This window comes from Anser anser, assembly GCF_964211835.1.
Source record: "Anser anser genome assembly, chromosome: 2".
NCBI lineage: Eukaryota > Metazoa > Chordata > Aves > Anseriformes > Anatidae > Anser > Anser anser.
Genome location: NC_139721.1, coordinates 34803631 through 34821312, shown reverse-complemented (window position 1 = coordinate 34821312; position 17682 = coordinate 34803631). Strand labels below are relative to the sequence as shown.

Here is a 17682-nt window from a genome sequence, read left to right as displayed (position 1 = left end):
ACCAAAAATTCTTTCATACTTAAAAGAATGATAGTAATAATTGACTTAGATCACTGGACATTTTTCAGACTTTAAAAGAAATCTATGTTTACTGGAGGTCACCTGCTCTTCACATCTGTCCCAGACTCATAGAGAAGGGTGGTCTTGGTAAAAACTGCTAAATGTAGGTAGTGTAGTCCACAGATGGGTTGCCACAGCCTTGTCTTGTCTGCAGCTACTTTTATAGTCTCATCGATTGAGCTCCCAGTGAAGTGAAGGTTACGAAGAACAGTGGTCCACTGCCTTCCGGTGTTTTTTATGCAAGGCCAGGGGGAATACAAGAAATGGGTGTGATGTATCACTGTATTTTTTTGGGAAAGATTACATGGGTTTATGCTGGCATCATATTTTGACTTTCAATTTGCTGGAAAAGCTTAGTCCAATGTTGAAGGAAATATTGTCCACCAAAGGTAAATTCTACCAGAGAATTATATTGTTATTGTTATTATATATACTATTATATTGTAGTTTATTTTTCTTCTGTTTCTATCTGCCTATAGAGGACCTCATCTGCTTGGTCTTCCCGGTCAGGTGGCCTGTATCAGACCCCACTGTAATGTCACTTGTCCCTGCCCTCCCTTTACTCCTGACCCATCAGCTCTCTGTCAGCTCCTCGTCCATCCGCAGGCAGAGCTCCATGCACTCCAGCTGCTCACTGACACAGAGGGTGATGCCCCTCCACGTCTCTCCTGTCTGTCCATCCTAAAGAGCTTATATCCTTCCATTCCAGCACTCCAGTCATGGGAACCACCCCGCCACATCTCCACGATACCAATGAGGCCATAGCCCTGGAGGCATGCGTACATTTCTAACTCCTCTTGTTTATTCCCCGTGCTATGTGCGTTAGCATTGAGATATTTGAGTTGGGCCCCTGATGAAGCTGCCTTACTGGCTGGAGTGCTGCTCTTCAGGTGCTCTCCTGCTGGCCCGTGACCCTTCTCTCCATGCTTATTTTTAACTACAGGTAATTTTATTTTATTTTATTTTTTGTCATAAATCTTTGAGCTACATAAATGTACATACAAATATTTATATACATATATATATGAACAGTTTTTCAGAAGGCAGTTATGGATAATGCATCGTCCCACAATTGAACCAGGAATTTTGCTGTACTGCTTAGGGTTCAGCCACTGTTTTTTTTTTTTTAGCTTTGGAAAAATTTCTCGATCCACAGGTTCCATTCTTAAAGTGCTGACCTGAAAATTGTAATAAATTTCAGGCACTGCAAAAACCACTTAGGACTAGGATGTTTCTAATCTATATAGAGGAGGGAGTACAAAACAGGACAAGAGATGTTCTTATGTTTCCTATGAAGACACTAATAGGATTATATCTCCTGTCCTAAGATCTAGAAGAGCTATAGACTGCTCTTGCTGAGGGCTTGTATCATCCCATGCAGCACAGTCAGAGAGGCTTAATCCCAACCCCTGCTCATCATACCCTGCAGCTCTTTTAAACATGCTCTGGATTTTCTCAGTAGCAGGAAAGTTGTGTTGAGAAACGATAGCACAGCTGGAACAGACTCTTGCAAACACCTGCAGTTTTACCAGAGGAAAACAATTTTAATCACTTGTCCCTGGACACATGCAGTCTCTTCACATATCATTGCACAAAAAAGCTTTTCAAAAATATTTTAAGGTGTATTTTAATATATCTTTTAACTATAGCTATTTTTTTCCATAAGGCTTTGAGATACATAAATGTATGTACAAATATTTATATACATACATATATAAACATATACATATAAAGACACACATATATGCCTATAAGGTTCCATAAATATGTATTGGCTTTTGCTCAAGAGGTGTAACAAACTAATTTTTAAGTTTGAACATGCATACACGTGCACACACATACATATATATATACACACACAGGAGGACAGTGGTACATTGTTTCATTTTTTTCCCTCTAAGGAATAAGGAGTGAAATAAATTTATTGAAGAAAATTTTATAATGCATCAAACATAGACAGGGACTTCTAAACCTACCTTTTAGAATAGAATTTTTATAATATATTCAAAAGAATAACAGTTCTTGACAGGTAGCAAATCATTAACTGTGTCACATGCTTTGCATATCGTTTTAGTTTCTGTTTGTGTTATGTCAGTAGCCCTTAAACTTTTCTTGGATTGCAAGTCGTATAAAAGTGTGGATGGAAAACCTGTGAATATACAAATCTACAGTTTTTAAAGTAAAAAATCTACTTATCCAGGGCCAGTATTAAGGTAAGTCTACATTTTGTAATAGTGTTTGAAAAGGATCATGAGAATGGTAAGTCTAGTTAATAACATTTTGTTGATTCTGCTTTACCACAAACTGATTCTGTAAAATTATTTTAGTTTTTAGAACATGCTTATATTTATGTTGGCTTACAGACAATATACCTTTCTCAGTCCTGTCATGTGAGATATCGTATGTTTTATAAGACGGGGACCAGATAACTGTGAATGATACAATGATACAAGGCGTTCTCTCCAGTAGCACTTAATTGTACCCCACCTGGTGCATGAGACCATGCTGCTCTTTGAAGTGATGTCATGGACAAAATGTAGGGGATATTAGGGGCTGAGATCTTTAACAGAGATTTCATATGCACCTGTGAACGGGCATTTGTGTTTGGTCTTGGAATTAAGACATTGGACTGCACTTTGGGGGATACAGATTTGCGAGTCTCTGTATAAGTCTCAGCTTACCTGATGGCTTTCTGTGCCACCAGACACGACTGGAGACAGACAGCACGGCAGCTGCTTGGACAGGTTGTGTGTCAGAGGTAGAAATCACCTGGCTCTCAGCTACTCTCCATGCAGTTGTTTCAGCATCTGGATGGAGCCCGTAAAACTTCCATTCTCATTAGGGGTAATAAGGCAATAAGATAACTCCTGTTTGCGAAGTGTTCAGTCACAGAAGCATAGGGAGGTTGTAAAGACAGAGAAATCCAATTACCCTAGTTATTCATGCCAGGTTCAAAATTAGAGGCTATTTTCTGCCACTCAATGTCCAGTACAGTATTACTTATTAAATATGAACCTTATAGTGTTTGAATCCAGTCATTGACTTACCTTTTACTGTTGTGTTTTCTACAACAGTCAAATAGTGAATCAAGGCTTTTTTTTTTTTTTTTGAATCCGTTCTAAAAACCATTCATAATGTTCTTGTCACAAAAAGGCAAAAAGGTGGTATATCAAGTTGCAGAATGACATGTTCTTACGTGGAGTAAATAGTTTTCTTTGGAATTTTCTTGAAAGAACACTGCTTATCAACTCGTAGGCTGATTCATACGCAAGTTTGCAGATTAAGAAACATTCATAAAGACAAAGTTCAGTTTATGCTGAAGTTCAGTTCCCAGAATCTGACTGTAAGTTGCATTAGTGATTTGAAAAAGACTAGTGTTGTTGTTGTTGTTGTTGTTTTTGTTTTGCTTTATTTTTTGAGAGGATAGGAGAGGACAATGAAAGGATTCCAGCTGTGATATCACCTGACCTGACTGACCTCTTCTGGGCCAGGACACGAAAACTAAGTAGGAAATATAATGTTTAGAGACCTAGCACCTATTTAGGCTGTAGTGTCCTTACTGTCTTCTTTAGGAAATCAAGAGCTTAGGTTCCCTTTTTGCATTTGTACCTTGTTCAGAGTGTAGACAAGCCCAGTCAACAGAAGCTTAGAATAGTCGTTACGTTTCCAAAGGTTCGTGTGATATTAACTGATTGTGTCATTTCATTCTTCAGGGGCAGAGTACCTGAACTAACAAAACTCCACGAGGCCTGCCCCTGCCCGCCCTGCCCTGTCTGCCTGGGCGCAGCTGTTCTCAGGGTACTGCCTGATGCTCTTTGGTGGAGGCGGCACCCCAAACCTGGTGCTTTGGCATGTCCTCCATGTCATTCTTTGGGATTGCTGCCAGCAGAATTTTTCCTCAGAAATGCAAACAAAACAGTGGATGGTGTGGTTCTAATGTTCACAGCTTAGCAACGGTGGAACTGAACGAGACAAAGATGTACTTCATTGTAGCACCCGCCAAATATCACAGGTCTGAAAAGGACCCTTACTATGTTAGGCAATCTAAACATAGTTTGGACTGTGAACAAATTCCATCTGCAGCAGCTAGTGTGATTAGGTTATCTGTGTGTAGCTACTACTCACACAGCTTGGGAGATGTTTATCAAAGAGGTGTAGACTGCAGCAGGCCTGAGTCCTTCCAAGTCTCTTTAGCAGGAGAACTGCAATCCAATTCAGCACTGCATTGCTGCATTGGGACGAACAAACTCGGAAAGTAAAACGACAAGAGGTATGCACACAAGCCCAGTAACCCAGCTGAAAGTGACCTAATGACGCATACTCTGATACAGTGGTGTGTACGCAAGACAGGAGTTCCCTCAGCCTTTTGTGCACAGTGAGGGAGTCACTCAGAAGTTAAAGTTCTCAGAAGGAGTCACTTTTTTTTTTTTCCCCCCCATAAACTGGTTTTAAAAAACTAGTAGAGGTAAGCTTGTTTCTTAGTATCTTGCTACTGTTCAAAATTGTCTCAGTGGCTTCTTGAGAAGGAGAAGAATCGCCATGGTTGGGAGAGGGACCGCCCTCAGGAGGTTCAGAGGTACAGCTTCTCTGGCACTGATTCTTCACAGATGTCTCAGTACATTCTGCGTTTTGTACTTGCTTGTTTAAATGGTCATGAAAATTGCTGTATGATAATTTAAAAATATATTATTATTACTGATGATCTTCCTTTTTCTTCTTAGGTTCGGGAACCCATAATGAAGAATGACTGCACCAGTTTAAAAGACAATTTAAATTTAATTATTTTTCCAGAATAGACATGCGTCAATGAAGTTAGTTTAATATTTAAATCAAGAACACAGAAAAATGGAAGTCCTTTTGTTTTTATTCATCTTTCCATGATAAAAATATGCAACTTTTTTTTTTTTTTTTTTTCGTAAAGGACAATGAACAGGTGTTACCACCAGGAAGAAGACTCTGTTGTAAGAAAGCATTTAGATTTAATCCGACTTTCTTCGCGTGAAATGAGGACAGAATGACAACAGCAACAATCTAACACATGATGAAATATACCAAGGAGAATTTTATTTTTTTAGTTGGTGGAATTATAATTTATGTAGTTGATATTGGAGTGGATCTCTGGGTAGCCAGTAAATATTTCTATCAGGGACAATATACTTGGGCTATATTGATAATCAGTTTTAGATGTCTTTCATCACTAGTAACTCAGATATTCAGTTATCAGTGGTTTAAAAATGACTGTGAAGGTCCTGATCCTGAGAAGCTCAAATGGATTTTTCTGGTTCATTTCTTTCACTGTGGAATTTTTATAAGGTAAGCACTTTATTATTTTATTTTATTTTATTTTATTTTATTTTATTTTATTTTATTTTATTTTATTTTAAAATGAGAAATCATACTGCTTTTGGCCAGTTTACTAAGAAATTCCAGTGCCAGGTTATGATGTTAATATGGCTTCAGGGACACTGCTGGTATTAACAATAACTACTCCACATAAGTGAGTGAATTTTGTCTGCTTATGCCAGGGGTAAATTATGCCAGGTTTTGATGGTAATGTAGATTTTTTTCTTTTTCATTTGACCTATTAATAATATTCTATTTGATTCATCAGCCTTTTGATAGGTCATATTTTAATAAGATTTCTTTACAGAGGAATACTCTTGTACCTGATAAAGAAATGTAGGTTTTTAAAGTGATGTTAGGAAGATAATTTGTGTGGTTACATTAGCTGGAGTAAGTTACATAGCTGAAGTAAGAGGTAATATGTGAATTCAAAAGTCTAATAAAACTTAGAAAACCACCAGAATTTGGGAAAGAAATGAATAGTTCAATACTAAGTAAGAATACTTACTGCAGGGACTGAGTTAATGGTGACAGGCACCTTTGTTTCCTGACAGGTGTATGTCCAGGAGTAGTTTAAGATACCATATGTTTAACATTCTTTCTTTAGCTTCTGTGGTGGTGTTACTGTAAAATTATCATTATAGAGATCATTTTTGCTAAGATTTTACTTTTATTGTAAAACTGATTTGAAAGATTTTGATAAAAAGTCCTAAGGACCTGAATTTTCATTATTTTGTGTAAGTAACATTCAATAAACCTGAGCAGATATAGACTCCTCGGAGGCATTTAATAAAATGCTTATTTAAAATGCCTCTTTTAACTTCCTATATTTATGCCAATGTAAAAAATCCTCTAGTATACATATTTAATTCATCTTATATTATCATGGATTAAGGAAAATGATGAAGTTTCTACATACAACAATTAACTTTATATATAAAACTTTATATATAAAGTTTTAACTTTAAAATTAACTTTAACTTTAAAAATTAACTTTTTATATAAAATATATATATTTTTTTCCTTTTGTCCAACAGCTTTGCTTTTCTGCTACTCCTCTTACAATTCTAAAGTCTTAGACTTCACAGAGGAGTATTTACTGCCAGGTTTTATCTTTCTGATGTCAGGCAGTAGAAAATCTTAAAATACAATATTTTGAAGGAAAAAAAAAATCTCTGTTCACTTTCACGAATGGTTTTATATTCAAATCCATGGACATAGGTTGGTTCAAGTGATGTTTATAAAGACCCAGCCACAGGGACACTACCATATTCTGCCTTTTAGAGGGGATATCTCTGTGCCCACTGTGGCCTGCTCCTTTTTGTCCACCTCCAAGTCTTGTCATCTTCAGGTTTGGCTGGGAGTGCCATCCTTATGTTGCAGCTTACAAAGCTGCCCCTCTGAGATTTTTTTCTTACAAAGAAAATTCAAGCCCTGACCTCAGTTTCTGATAACTGATGATAAATGTTAAGCCAGAAACTACAGTGTCATATGGTAAGCCTCCCTTCTTCCTCTTTCTCTACCATGACATCATTCTCTGTAATCTGTATCAGACTGTAATTCTGGCTTGGTGTTACACACCCAGGTTTCCCCTAAAATCTCCTGCTGATTTGTGCCTATCTTTAAGACCTCTCCTTTAAACGCGAAATTTTAGGATTCAGATCCAAATTCTGATCATCTGCAACTCTTGGTTATGTAATCTTGACTAAAAAGCTGCATCTGTTCAAAATACTACCTCTACACACACATTTTTAATAGATTAATTCTTACACTTTCCAATGAATACATCTTACCATGAATTTCTATAATTTCCAAAATGTCCTTCCCACAATTAACCCCATCTTCTCTTAGTGGCTTGTTATCTAGTAAATGTAATTTTGCCCTTTGCAGAGTCAGTGTAGCCATCTTGGTCACCTGTTCTTTATTGCACAAATAATGTTTTCTCCTGTGCTTCTGCTTACAGTTGGAAAAAAAAATCCAATTTGATATATAGAAATTACAAAACTCTTTGAGCCACTCCTCAAAATTCATCAGTGTGATAATGCATACAGTAAAGTATAAGATGATAACAGCAAGCTGACACCTGTGCTTGTAGCTGATCATCTGCTGTTATATACTTCAATAGGAAGTATATAACATTTGTTTTCTTAGGTGTATTCATGTGCACTTCCTTCCTGCCCTCCTTCTTGGTCATCCAGAAAATTTAGACAATGGGTCTCCCAGGTTTATTTCTATAGTCAATACAGTCAAAACAGATATTGTCAGAAGTCAGGTCACAATTATTAAGGTGAACTTCCCCAGGTTGTCATCTTCCCCAGCCACCAAAGAGGGAAGCAGGGACCTAACCAGTAAATACTGACTCAGCCAGAGAACTTAGAATGCCTGAAATTGGAAGATGTGAATACACCTTACCAAACTCGCTCTTTCCTTCCAAGCTTCCTTCCTCCCTCCCTCCCTTCCTCCTTTCCTTTCTTCCGGTTTTGTAATCACACTGTCAGTGCTAAGTAATAAATATTGAAATCACATGTGCATACATATATGAACATAATACATATACACATAAAATATAGAAATATTATAAATAATACATAATATTATATAAATAAAAAGAAAATTTTAAATTATTCCATATATAATAGCTATGTTTTATATGAAATGTTATTCTCTGAAAGTAGCTTTTAAAGACAAAATTTAGGTGTTAAAGTATATATTAGCCATGCTGACTAAATTTATTTTAATCGTGACCCATTTAGATGGGTCTCACAGATGTCAGTAGAGTTAAGAACAGGCTGCAGCATAACAACTGACGTTAAGAAGATAACGCAGTCAGTGAATGTGGAAAAAAGGAACATTTTCATGTGGCCCGTATGAATTCACTGACTTGTAGAAGTTTGCAACATCAGTCAAGAACACTTGAGGAAGACTAAATTTTAGCAAGTAATAAACTTCTCTGTCAGAATAGCAGACCATAGAGGCAGCTACTGTTGTGATAGTGAAAGTTGCTATTGTGCCTCTTGATGCTTAAAGGAAGGATCAAGATGCCCTACTTCTTTAAAAAGAAGCAGATAAAAAAGATTTTTTTTGCATATTTTTAAAGATGAATTCTAAATACATGAGACATCAGAGCAAATGCAAGTGCTCTGTTAAACGTATTATTCCATGACATAAAAAAAAATAAAAAAGAAAAAAATAAAAGTGATGAGAAAAATGTAGTCGAGATAGATGATGTCCAGTTATATTTGTACAGCTTTAGCATGTGGTAAACCACACCCAAATTAAGAGTGGATCAAAAACGAAGACTGAAGCTGGTAATGTGCCTCCAGCAATGTTGTGTACAACAAGAAGATCCCCAAGACAAAGTAATTAGGAAGGTATTTAAGATAAGTCGTCAGTGAGGTACAGAATTAATTAAAGTGGAAGGTTTGTAATGCTACTTAAGTGAGTTAGAAGTCATAGAGTAATATGTACTTGCTCACTTTTTCTTAACAAAACTTTTCTGCCCTGAGGTATTGAAATAGTCACATCAGTTTCCTGGACTTAATCCAAGCCTTTTGATACTTAGATTAGGTTTAATGTGCAGCAGAGAAGAAAATTCCTTTGATTAAGGATTTATATAGTTCTGCGAACTGTGACTGCCTGACCAGAATTCAGAAGGGACAATTGTTGCTGCCAGGTCTCTCTCACTCTCTCCTTCCATGGAACTATGACTTTCCAACCGGCACCCAAATCCTCATCAGCGCAGTTTGGTGAGATGGGATGTGTACCGTAGTACAGGGACTGCAGTGGAAATTTTAAGAGGAAGCAGGTGACATGGAAGCACTGGCAAGACAGCTTGCCCGTGGTGTTTGAAGCCATGAAATAACAAAAGCAAGTAGCTGTCACATTTGTGAATTTCCTGTCACATTTAGAGAGCCTAAGCCTTCCTAATGTTACAGGAGAATACAAGGAAACTTCATCCCTTAAGAAATGATGAGGAAACTGTAGCAGCAGCTCAAGAACAGAGACGCCTGATCTGTGCTTAAATGAGTGTTTATAACAAGGAGTCCTAACATCTGTTCTCCACAAAGCAACACTACAAGGGCAGGAAACTTTTTATTTTTTTTTCTTTCCCCTATCAAAGTGAATATGATATTTAGAAACACTGATAATTCTTTACTGTTTGCATATGACAATTAGAGTTGTAAAGAAATCATTTTTCGTTCTTTTGTCTTCCAAGTAGTTTGTATATTTAATAAATGAAAAAAGTCTTTAATGAGTTTAGAGAGGGAAAAGTAAATGGCAACCCTATATCTGTCTGTACTATTGACACACAACCATACCCATCTCACCCTGAGTTGAAGACACACCTCTATCTAAAGTATGTAATCAATCAAATATTTTTAATTAATACATTTTTTATTCCAGTTGAAATAGTTTTAACAACTTTTTTTTACTTTTTTTTTTTCCAATTTGTGAATATTGGAACAAAACGCTACTATGGCAATAGATATATTAATGTAGGAATAAAGTGATGATGGGTTCAGGGCAGGTGCAGTGTTTAGGTGAGCTGTGGTCATGAAAAATGGAGAATATTGAAGCCTGACCTGTCCCTTAGTACAAAATGAACTCTTCCTGTGGCTTTGAATGCACTAGTCCAATGCTAAGCCTAAAAGTTGACTATAGGTCCTTCCTAAAATATTGCGTACCAAATGGGCAGTTGGGTATGGGAATATAAGCTCAAAATATCCTTATAAAATGAAAGATCTGTCACAATGAACTATAGTGAGTAACAGAGATATGTGGAGCTCAGGGAATACCGTCTTGCTTAAGTAGTTAAAAAGCCATGGAAATATTTGGACTTTTATAGAAAAAATAATGTATTTTATACAATATTCAGTCAGAAGCAGACTAACCAAAGTAACTACTGCTAGTGAAAAATACTATAGAATACCTTCTTATAACAATAGAAACCTAGTATACCATGCTAGGCTTAGAAGGAATACACTTCTGAAAACTGACAGGTGATTTCAGGTGTGCATCCAACTGAAATATTCCTTTTACAATGTGTCTGCTCTTTGCCTTTCATATCATTTGCTCTCTCAGCTGTGAGCTCTGCAGCTCAAAATTTATGCAGCTGGTTTCCACTTCTTGCTGCTTGGCCAAACACAGGCTCTGGTGAATGAGTCCACGGACAACTAACAGATTGGTCTACCCAACTGTTTTTTCTTGAAAACATTATAAACTCTCCAGATGTTTACATCTCCAATGCAAGAACCAGATGCTTTGGTATCCTAATTGTTTTATAAACTGAAAAAGCTATAGATGGCTTGCCAAGCAGTTTAGTTCTTTGCTTATGGGAGATTACTCAGAAAACAGTAAAATAAATACACAAAAGCATAAAACTAGAAAACAGTTTCCTTTGGGAGTAAATAATGGATTTAGAGCCAGCTCATGGAATCAGTGTGCAGCCTGAGTGTCAGGGCTGCAGTCTGTAGAGTCTCTGTTAGGAGAAGGACAAAAGATCTTCCTCTAAGGCTCCTCAGTAGTGGCATAACTGCCCCACGCCTTCTGCTGATGCTTCCAGGTTGCAAGCCTGGACATTCTCGCTTTTACATATAACACGCTTAATATTCCAGGAAATAAATCATGATTCCTCTAGTATGCACTTAACCCAGGACCTGCAAATCCTGACTCTTTCACTTGTAGCAGCAGAAAGGCCCCTGTCACCGTGTCCCTTGGGGTCAAGGGATTTGGTCTTTAAAGATGATGAAGGTGTTAAACTTCTAACATCTGGAGGAACCAGGAATCTGTCTGAGCTTCTCCAGGAAGCTGAGGTACTGAGTACTCAATACTGAGGTACCGAGCTGAGCTTACTGTCCGAGCAGTAAGCAAAGGGGACTGTGTTTCAGTGCCAAATTGGGATGAGATCGGGGTGTCAAATGATCTCCTGCGCACAGTTTTCTATATAAAGGAAATGCAACTGCACAGGTTTCATGGGATTCATAGTGTATATTTTCCTGTGAACAACCAGGGAATTGGGAATCTACAGCACTTTAGCATGAATCTTGAAGTCATCTAGGATGCAGCCTCAAGGAATGGAAGTAGGGGCCAGGCTAAGGGCATAGGGCCTTGACTTTCTCAGCCTGCATGTTTGCAGACTTGCATAAATGTGTGAGATAACTTAGTGATGGTCTGTGATGTTCTGCTTGATTTCTCCTAAAAACAAATCCTAATGAATGATGCAGTCTTCATAATCTAGATGACTAAATTCTTCTGTCAAGAGGGAAGACCTTTAGCAATGTTTATGATGTTAGAAAAGTTGGCTGAATAACAGTGAATTTTCTTGAGGAAGGATGGCTTTTGTTGTTGGATGTAGCCCAAATGGGTTCATTGGAGAAGAATATTAAAAGCTCAAGTGATCTGGGAAATGCAAAGGCAGAAATAAGGTTGAAAGTGATGTCTGAAGGCTGTTAGGCTCAAAACTCTATTTATGGGCAAATATATTACTTGTAAAGCCAATAAATTATTATATAATTAAAATCTCCGTAGTTTATTCCAAGAATCATTATTAGTCTGCATCCATTTATTACTAGATATGAAAAAATGCTTCTATGCATAAAAAGTTTCAGTAGTAGTAATCCATTTAGAGTTGTTATACATATTTCTTGCTTCCTATTCCCTTTCCTGTTGTTTTGCTCACCTGTCCTCTGCTCCTCTGAGCTCAGCAGTTTCATTCTGGTGTAAGGGGGCGTTACAGTTATCAGTTTCTGGAGTCTTGTTGGAAGGAATATGAGGTTCATGTTGATGGCTTCTTCACGCTAGGACTCTCTTTGGGACTTTTTTGGATATTTGCATTTGGACTTTGCTTTCTCTTAATTTATCTGCAGCTTATTATGCATCAAAATTTAGTACCTATGGTTCCTTTTACTCATGTTAGATGCTGTTGCTGTCTTTTTTACCCCTAAAACCACTTTCATCTGTCACTAGGTCAGCACTTCAGAATGTGAGCTTTAATGAGTAGTTTACAGCCTTGTTGTCTCCAATGCCAAGCCATGCTATGCATTACTATTCTGCACTGCATCTCAGGGCCTCTGCTATCAAACCAGAATTATATTTCTCTATATTACTCCACTCTCTATACTTGCCTGTACTCTGACATGTCTATTGGTGGTAGGGGGATGATTGGACTAGATGATCTTGGGGGTCTTTTCCAACCTTAATGATTCCATGGTTCCATGTCATCATGTTAGTAATGTATATATCATTCAAGATAGAGTATCTGCTTGTAACTGTAACCCATATGAAAGTATGACTGGACCACACAAAAACAAACAAAAGAGCCAACTGTTCTATTAGATTTATTATTATTATTATTATTAATTATTATTATTAGTAGTAGTAGTATTAATTTCCTGTGAAAAATACAAGCTAAACCAAGGTTGGTGTAGCTAAAACAAGTAAAACAAAATTGCAGGCAAGTCAAGAAAACTTCAAACAGAACAAGCCTGACAAGCATGAGTCCTGAGGCCTTGCAAAGTCAGTACAAAGCTTATGTCCTATTACTAGCAATGGCAGTGACTATTACAGTGCTTCAGTTACGAGGTCTAGTCTACAACCTTCACAGCCAGTGCTACTAACCACTTGAAATGAGGTAACTGGCAGAAGAGAGCAAGCGTTGCTTTGCTTCAGGATGAGAACAGTTCAGCTGGCAAGAGTTCGTTAGCTGTGAGAATCTGTTCCTGTGGAGTTGCCTCAATTTCATCTACTATAGACAGAGCATTACATACTGCCCTTGGTTTCCAAAGCACTAGTGCAATGAACCACAGAATTCCCCATGGCTTAGTGTGTGTGTGAGTCCATGAGGGACAGTAGAAATACCATAATTTGCAGCAGCTGTAGTTCTGGTCCTGTTTTCCTAAACAAGGCTTGTAAAAATTACCATGAACAAAAGCTAGTTCCTCTCTTAGCTATCAAAATGGTTTTTGATTAAAACTTATTTGTTCTCTTCCTTGTGAGGTGCTATGTCCTCCTTCAGGCCTGAAGCAAAGGCCTTGAAAATGGGAATAAAAGCTAGAGATTATTTATCTCTAAGCATGGCATTAGAGACATCCTGATCAGAAAAAGTTCTTTACTAGACATAATGCATCACAGCCAACTCACTAACTAATTCTGTGTATCTTCACATTTTCTGCTCTTTTAGAGGAAATTTTAATTTAGTCTTAATTGAAAATAAACCATAACTGTTCTAAAAGTCATTCAGGTGCGCTCATTTGCTAAGGGAAATAGCTTGTTCTTGTAAAATTACTCAGATAAAAGAATCTGTAGTCCCAGGAGATCTGTGTCTTGAAATAAATTTTCTGAAATTAAAGTCTTCCTGAGTATTTAGAAAAGAACATTTGAGTGACTTTTTTTTTTCAAAAATCCTGTTGTATGTTTGCAGTTCATCAGTTGCTATCCTTGGGGGTTATAGTCTTATATGGAGTTGGATATTCACAGCTGGATATTCACTAATTCCCTTAAAAGGATAGAAAAAAGGTAAATGAGTATCTCATAGAGACTGAGAAGAGATGCTGAGGGAATTTTCAGAAATGTGTTACCTTTCAAGAAATAAAAAACTAACAAAATAACACTTGTAATCTTTATTCAGGCAAGTCTCATTCTCTTCTAGTAGTTTTTACATTGCATCAGTATCAGTGGGCATAAACGATAATCTGATATCACTGATACCAGACAGATACCAGACTAGATTTTATCTTAGCAGAAGGTGCTGGACTACATTCAAAGAAAAAAATTGAATCAAAATGAAATGGGAAAAGTCTTTGTTAGCCTATATAACTTTATAGAGTCGTGCTTTCAAAAAACACTGCCTAATCAAGTCTCTCTTTTCAATAGGTATTGGTTTGCTTTGAAGTATGGCTGCCAAGCCGCATTTAAACAAAAGAGCAGTGGAGATGTATCAGAAACAGACCATCCCAACTTCATTCAAAAACAAGCCATTGATGTAATGACTGATATTAACATGCTCAGGATATTCAAGACTTTTCTGGAGACCACACCACAGCTTTTTGTCCAGATTTATGTACTCATGGAACACAACAACCATAATTTCTCTCAATGTGAGTCTTTCTTTCTCTATGATTTGAAAGTTGAGTCTTTTACCAAAAGATATAACTGATGTTGTTGTATAAAAATTTAAATGTACCTTGGAAAACACACACTGTGTTGTATAATTGCTTTGCATCTAGTTATAATTTCTGTCTAGTAGATGATCCATTCTGCTAAATTCATGGGAAGAAGGTTTCACTGTACCAAGTCATTAATATAAGCATGGTACATCATTTGAGAATAAGCTGTTGAATGTCATTAGCGTATGCATTTCGGAACCATTAGTGTGCACATAATTACAGTTCTTTTAAAATGGCTAACTGGACATCTTGAAATTGGTAATGTATCAAGAGCAGCCCTGTGACTTGGTCACTACCCTCATCCACACTTTACAGGTAAGGGACAGAGTCATAAAAAAAAGGATATGCCAGCACTGCAGAATGCCATATGAGGAAGAGATATTGGTTTAACTCTCAGAAGCAAGAGAGCAGGTACACTATTTTCAGCTCTGAAACTAGCAGCAGTATGGGCAAGACATTGACCTGCTCACGGCTGGATTTTATCTAACCAAATGGAGAAACCTACATCGTTGTCTAGTGTTTTTTCATGGAGTTGATAAGTACTCAGATACAATGGTTAGATGAACCTCATCTTAAATATGACCATGTGAAGGGTCAAGTCTCAGTTATAGGTACCTACATTATAAACATCCCAGCCTCAATATCAGTTTCTGAAACCTATGTTTTCATGGTCTTTTTTTGCAACACCTTGGGAGGTTCTAAGTCACCCATGTACACAACTTTGGTGAAAACAGCAACAGCAAGAGATCCCAAATGGCAATAGATGCCTAGATTTAGGTAACTAAACTGAGCCTTAAAATTAAGGTGACTTGTTCAGGAACATGGAGGAAATATCAAGTAGGTACAAGGAAAGCGCAAACAAAGCCTGAACTTGTCCAAAATGTCAAAAATTGTAATGTAAAATAAATATATTTATTAGGTCTAACAGTTATCCTTTTGTTTTGTTTAGATGCCGCCATTATTATGTCTTTCTGTGGTATCTCCTTTTCAACGGTTGATTATCAGATATCATTACGAAAATCTCTGCCTGATAAAGACAGATTTCATGTACTTTCCAAGTTGGTGTATCTCTTCTATAAATTGCTTACCATCACTTCTTGGATACTCAGTATTTCACTGGTCACTCTACTAAGTGCTAGAAGTTCTGTAATTCTGCTGATACTTCTTTGGAGCTGTGGCTTTGCCTGGACTTTGAAACAACATACAACATTTTGCAAGTCTAAGGAGATGGAATATCTGTACAGAACTGTTGTTGGAATCATCCTACTTTTTACCTTTTTTAACATAAAGGGGAGAAAAACAAAAGTTCCCATTTCTATTTATTATGCTACTCACACAGTTGTAACTGTAGGCATTTTGCTTGTATATTGGGTTTGGAAACCCTCTGTTGTCAAGGAAATACATTTTACAATTGTGGGCATCTTAACTATTCTCAGTCTGGTGTTAGGTATTATTTTTCTTGTTGTTTATTACAGGCTCTTTCATCCCACTGTTTATTGCAAACAACAGACACGTTTTGATGAAGTTGATACAGAGGCAAGAGACAATGTGGAAGCTGGTAGATTTCAGAATTTCATAATGCAATGAAGAGTATAGAAAGCTGTCATTACCGGTGTATTCTGTTTGTGTTGCTTCTGTTAAAAACAAGGCTTACTATTGTTGCTGGAAGGAAAGAGGAGTGCATTTGAAATAATCAGGGGCAGAAATCTGTTAGCTGTCTGCTTTTTCCCATTACTGTAAAACCTGCAGTTTTTCTTTAGATGAGAATAGCTACAAAACTCACTAACTTTTCCTTAAATTTTCCCTAAAGAAGAATAGTTTTGATTTATGGTCCAATCACTCTCTTGCCACAAGGAAATTTGGGGAGATATTTTAAAGCACTTTATCTTCTAGGTGTTTTAATGACTCCTTTATTGCTTTTGTTCTGCCAGTCTTTCACACATGCTTTTGTGTTCAGGAGTGATGCCAGTTTATTGTTCTGGATTATAATAGCCGCCTGAATGATTTATTGATAGCAACAGGATTCTCAGATATAAAGGAAGAATCTTCCTTGAAGCTTTCCTCTCCTTCAAGCTCTAGAAATTAAATGCTGGTTTCCACTGAAAGAAGAGGAGGCTAGGCATGCAGTGGTACAGCTTCTTTTGTCTTTGTCACTAGAGAAAAGTGGAAAGGGCACCAACTGTTCTTTTTCATACATTACACTTGCAGGAGGTGACAGTGAGTAGGGCTGAGAAGTTATGGAATAACCAGTTTGTGCATCAAAACTTTTTGATAGAAGGCAAGAGTGAAACTAGACAGCATTTCAGTCCAATTTTCAAATGCTAAATCAACAGCAGTAAATGCTGTACAATAAAATAAAATTCATAGCCACTATTTCATCAGAATCAAAACCTAAAGTGAAGAGTCTTTCAGAGCTGCTGGTTTTACAGCTGAGTTACGGAAAGTGGGCCTCCTTCTTTCTCCTTCTTTTCTCTTCCAATAATTCACATTTGCAACTAGAATAGCCACAGGCAAAGGGAGGAAATGGGGCTTGAGAAAAGAGACTAGAGATAAGCACAGCTGATAAACTTTGCCAGGAACAAAATCTGTTAGCATTATTGATTGACAGCAAACATCCCTGACACTTTGGGGGAAGGGCTGATGCTCTGGTTGATAGGTTGCTGAAGAGCTGATTTCTGTGCCTTTTGTGTCAAGTCCACGGACTGCAGACCACCTTTTGATTGTTACCCTTCTAGCCTGAGCAGAGCTCAGTGAATTTTCTGAATGTGCTTCTTTCCTGGTGCATTGTCAAACCGATTGCTTCCACACTTCTCTTCACCAAACCAATCATCATTTACATCTCCTTAATCCCACTCAAGGAAATTAATTGCTAGGTGCATAGCTTGGACTTCATGGTCTGTCTTTCTGAGCATACATGAGAAAAAACAATATAGTAAGAAGAATTTACTTCTAAAATCCCTCATTTCCACTAGGGGTGACTAGGATATCAGTCCAGAAGGTAGAGAAAAAAATCACAATCCATGAGAAAGAGATTTAAAAAAAAAAAAAGCACAATCCATGAGACTTGAGCAATATTTTTCCTCAAATGAGTACATAAAAGAGCATTTTATTTCTC

General features: G+C 37.2%; 1 protein-coding gene across 1 annotated transcript; it reads left to right on the top strand.

The window, feature by feature from the left end:
• Nucleotides 1-1985: 1985 nt before the first annotated feature.
• Nucleotides 1986-16158, top strand: XKR9 (XK related 9). The gene is made up of 4 exons (XM_083821816.1): nucleotides 1986-2273; nucleotides 4782-5373; nucleotides 14275-14498; nucleotides 15517-16158. The coding sequence occupies exons 2-4, from the start codon at nucleotides 5099-5101 to the stop codon at nucleotides 16152-16154; spliced, it is 1137 nt and encodes a 378-aa protein (XP_083677942.1). The 5' UTR covers nucleotides 1986-2273; nucleotides 4782-5098; the 3' UTR covers nucleotides 16155-16158.
• Nucleotides 16159-17682: the final 1524 nt, after the last annotated feature.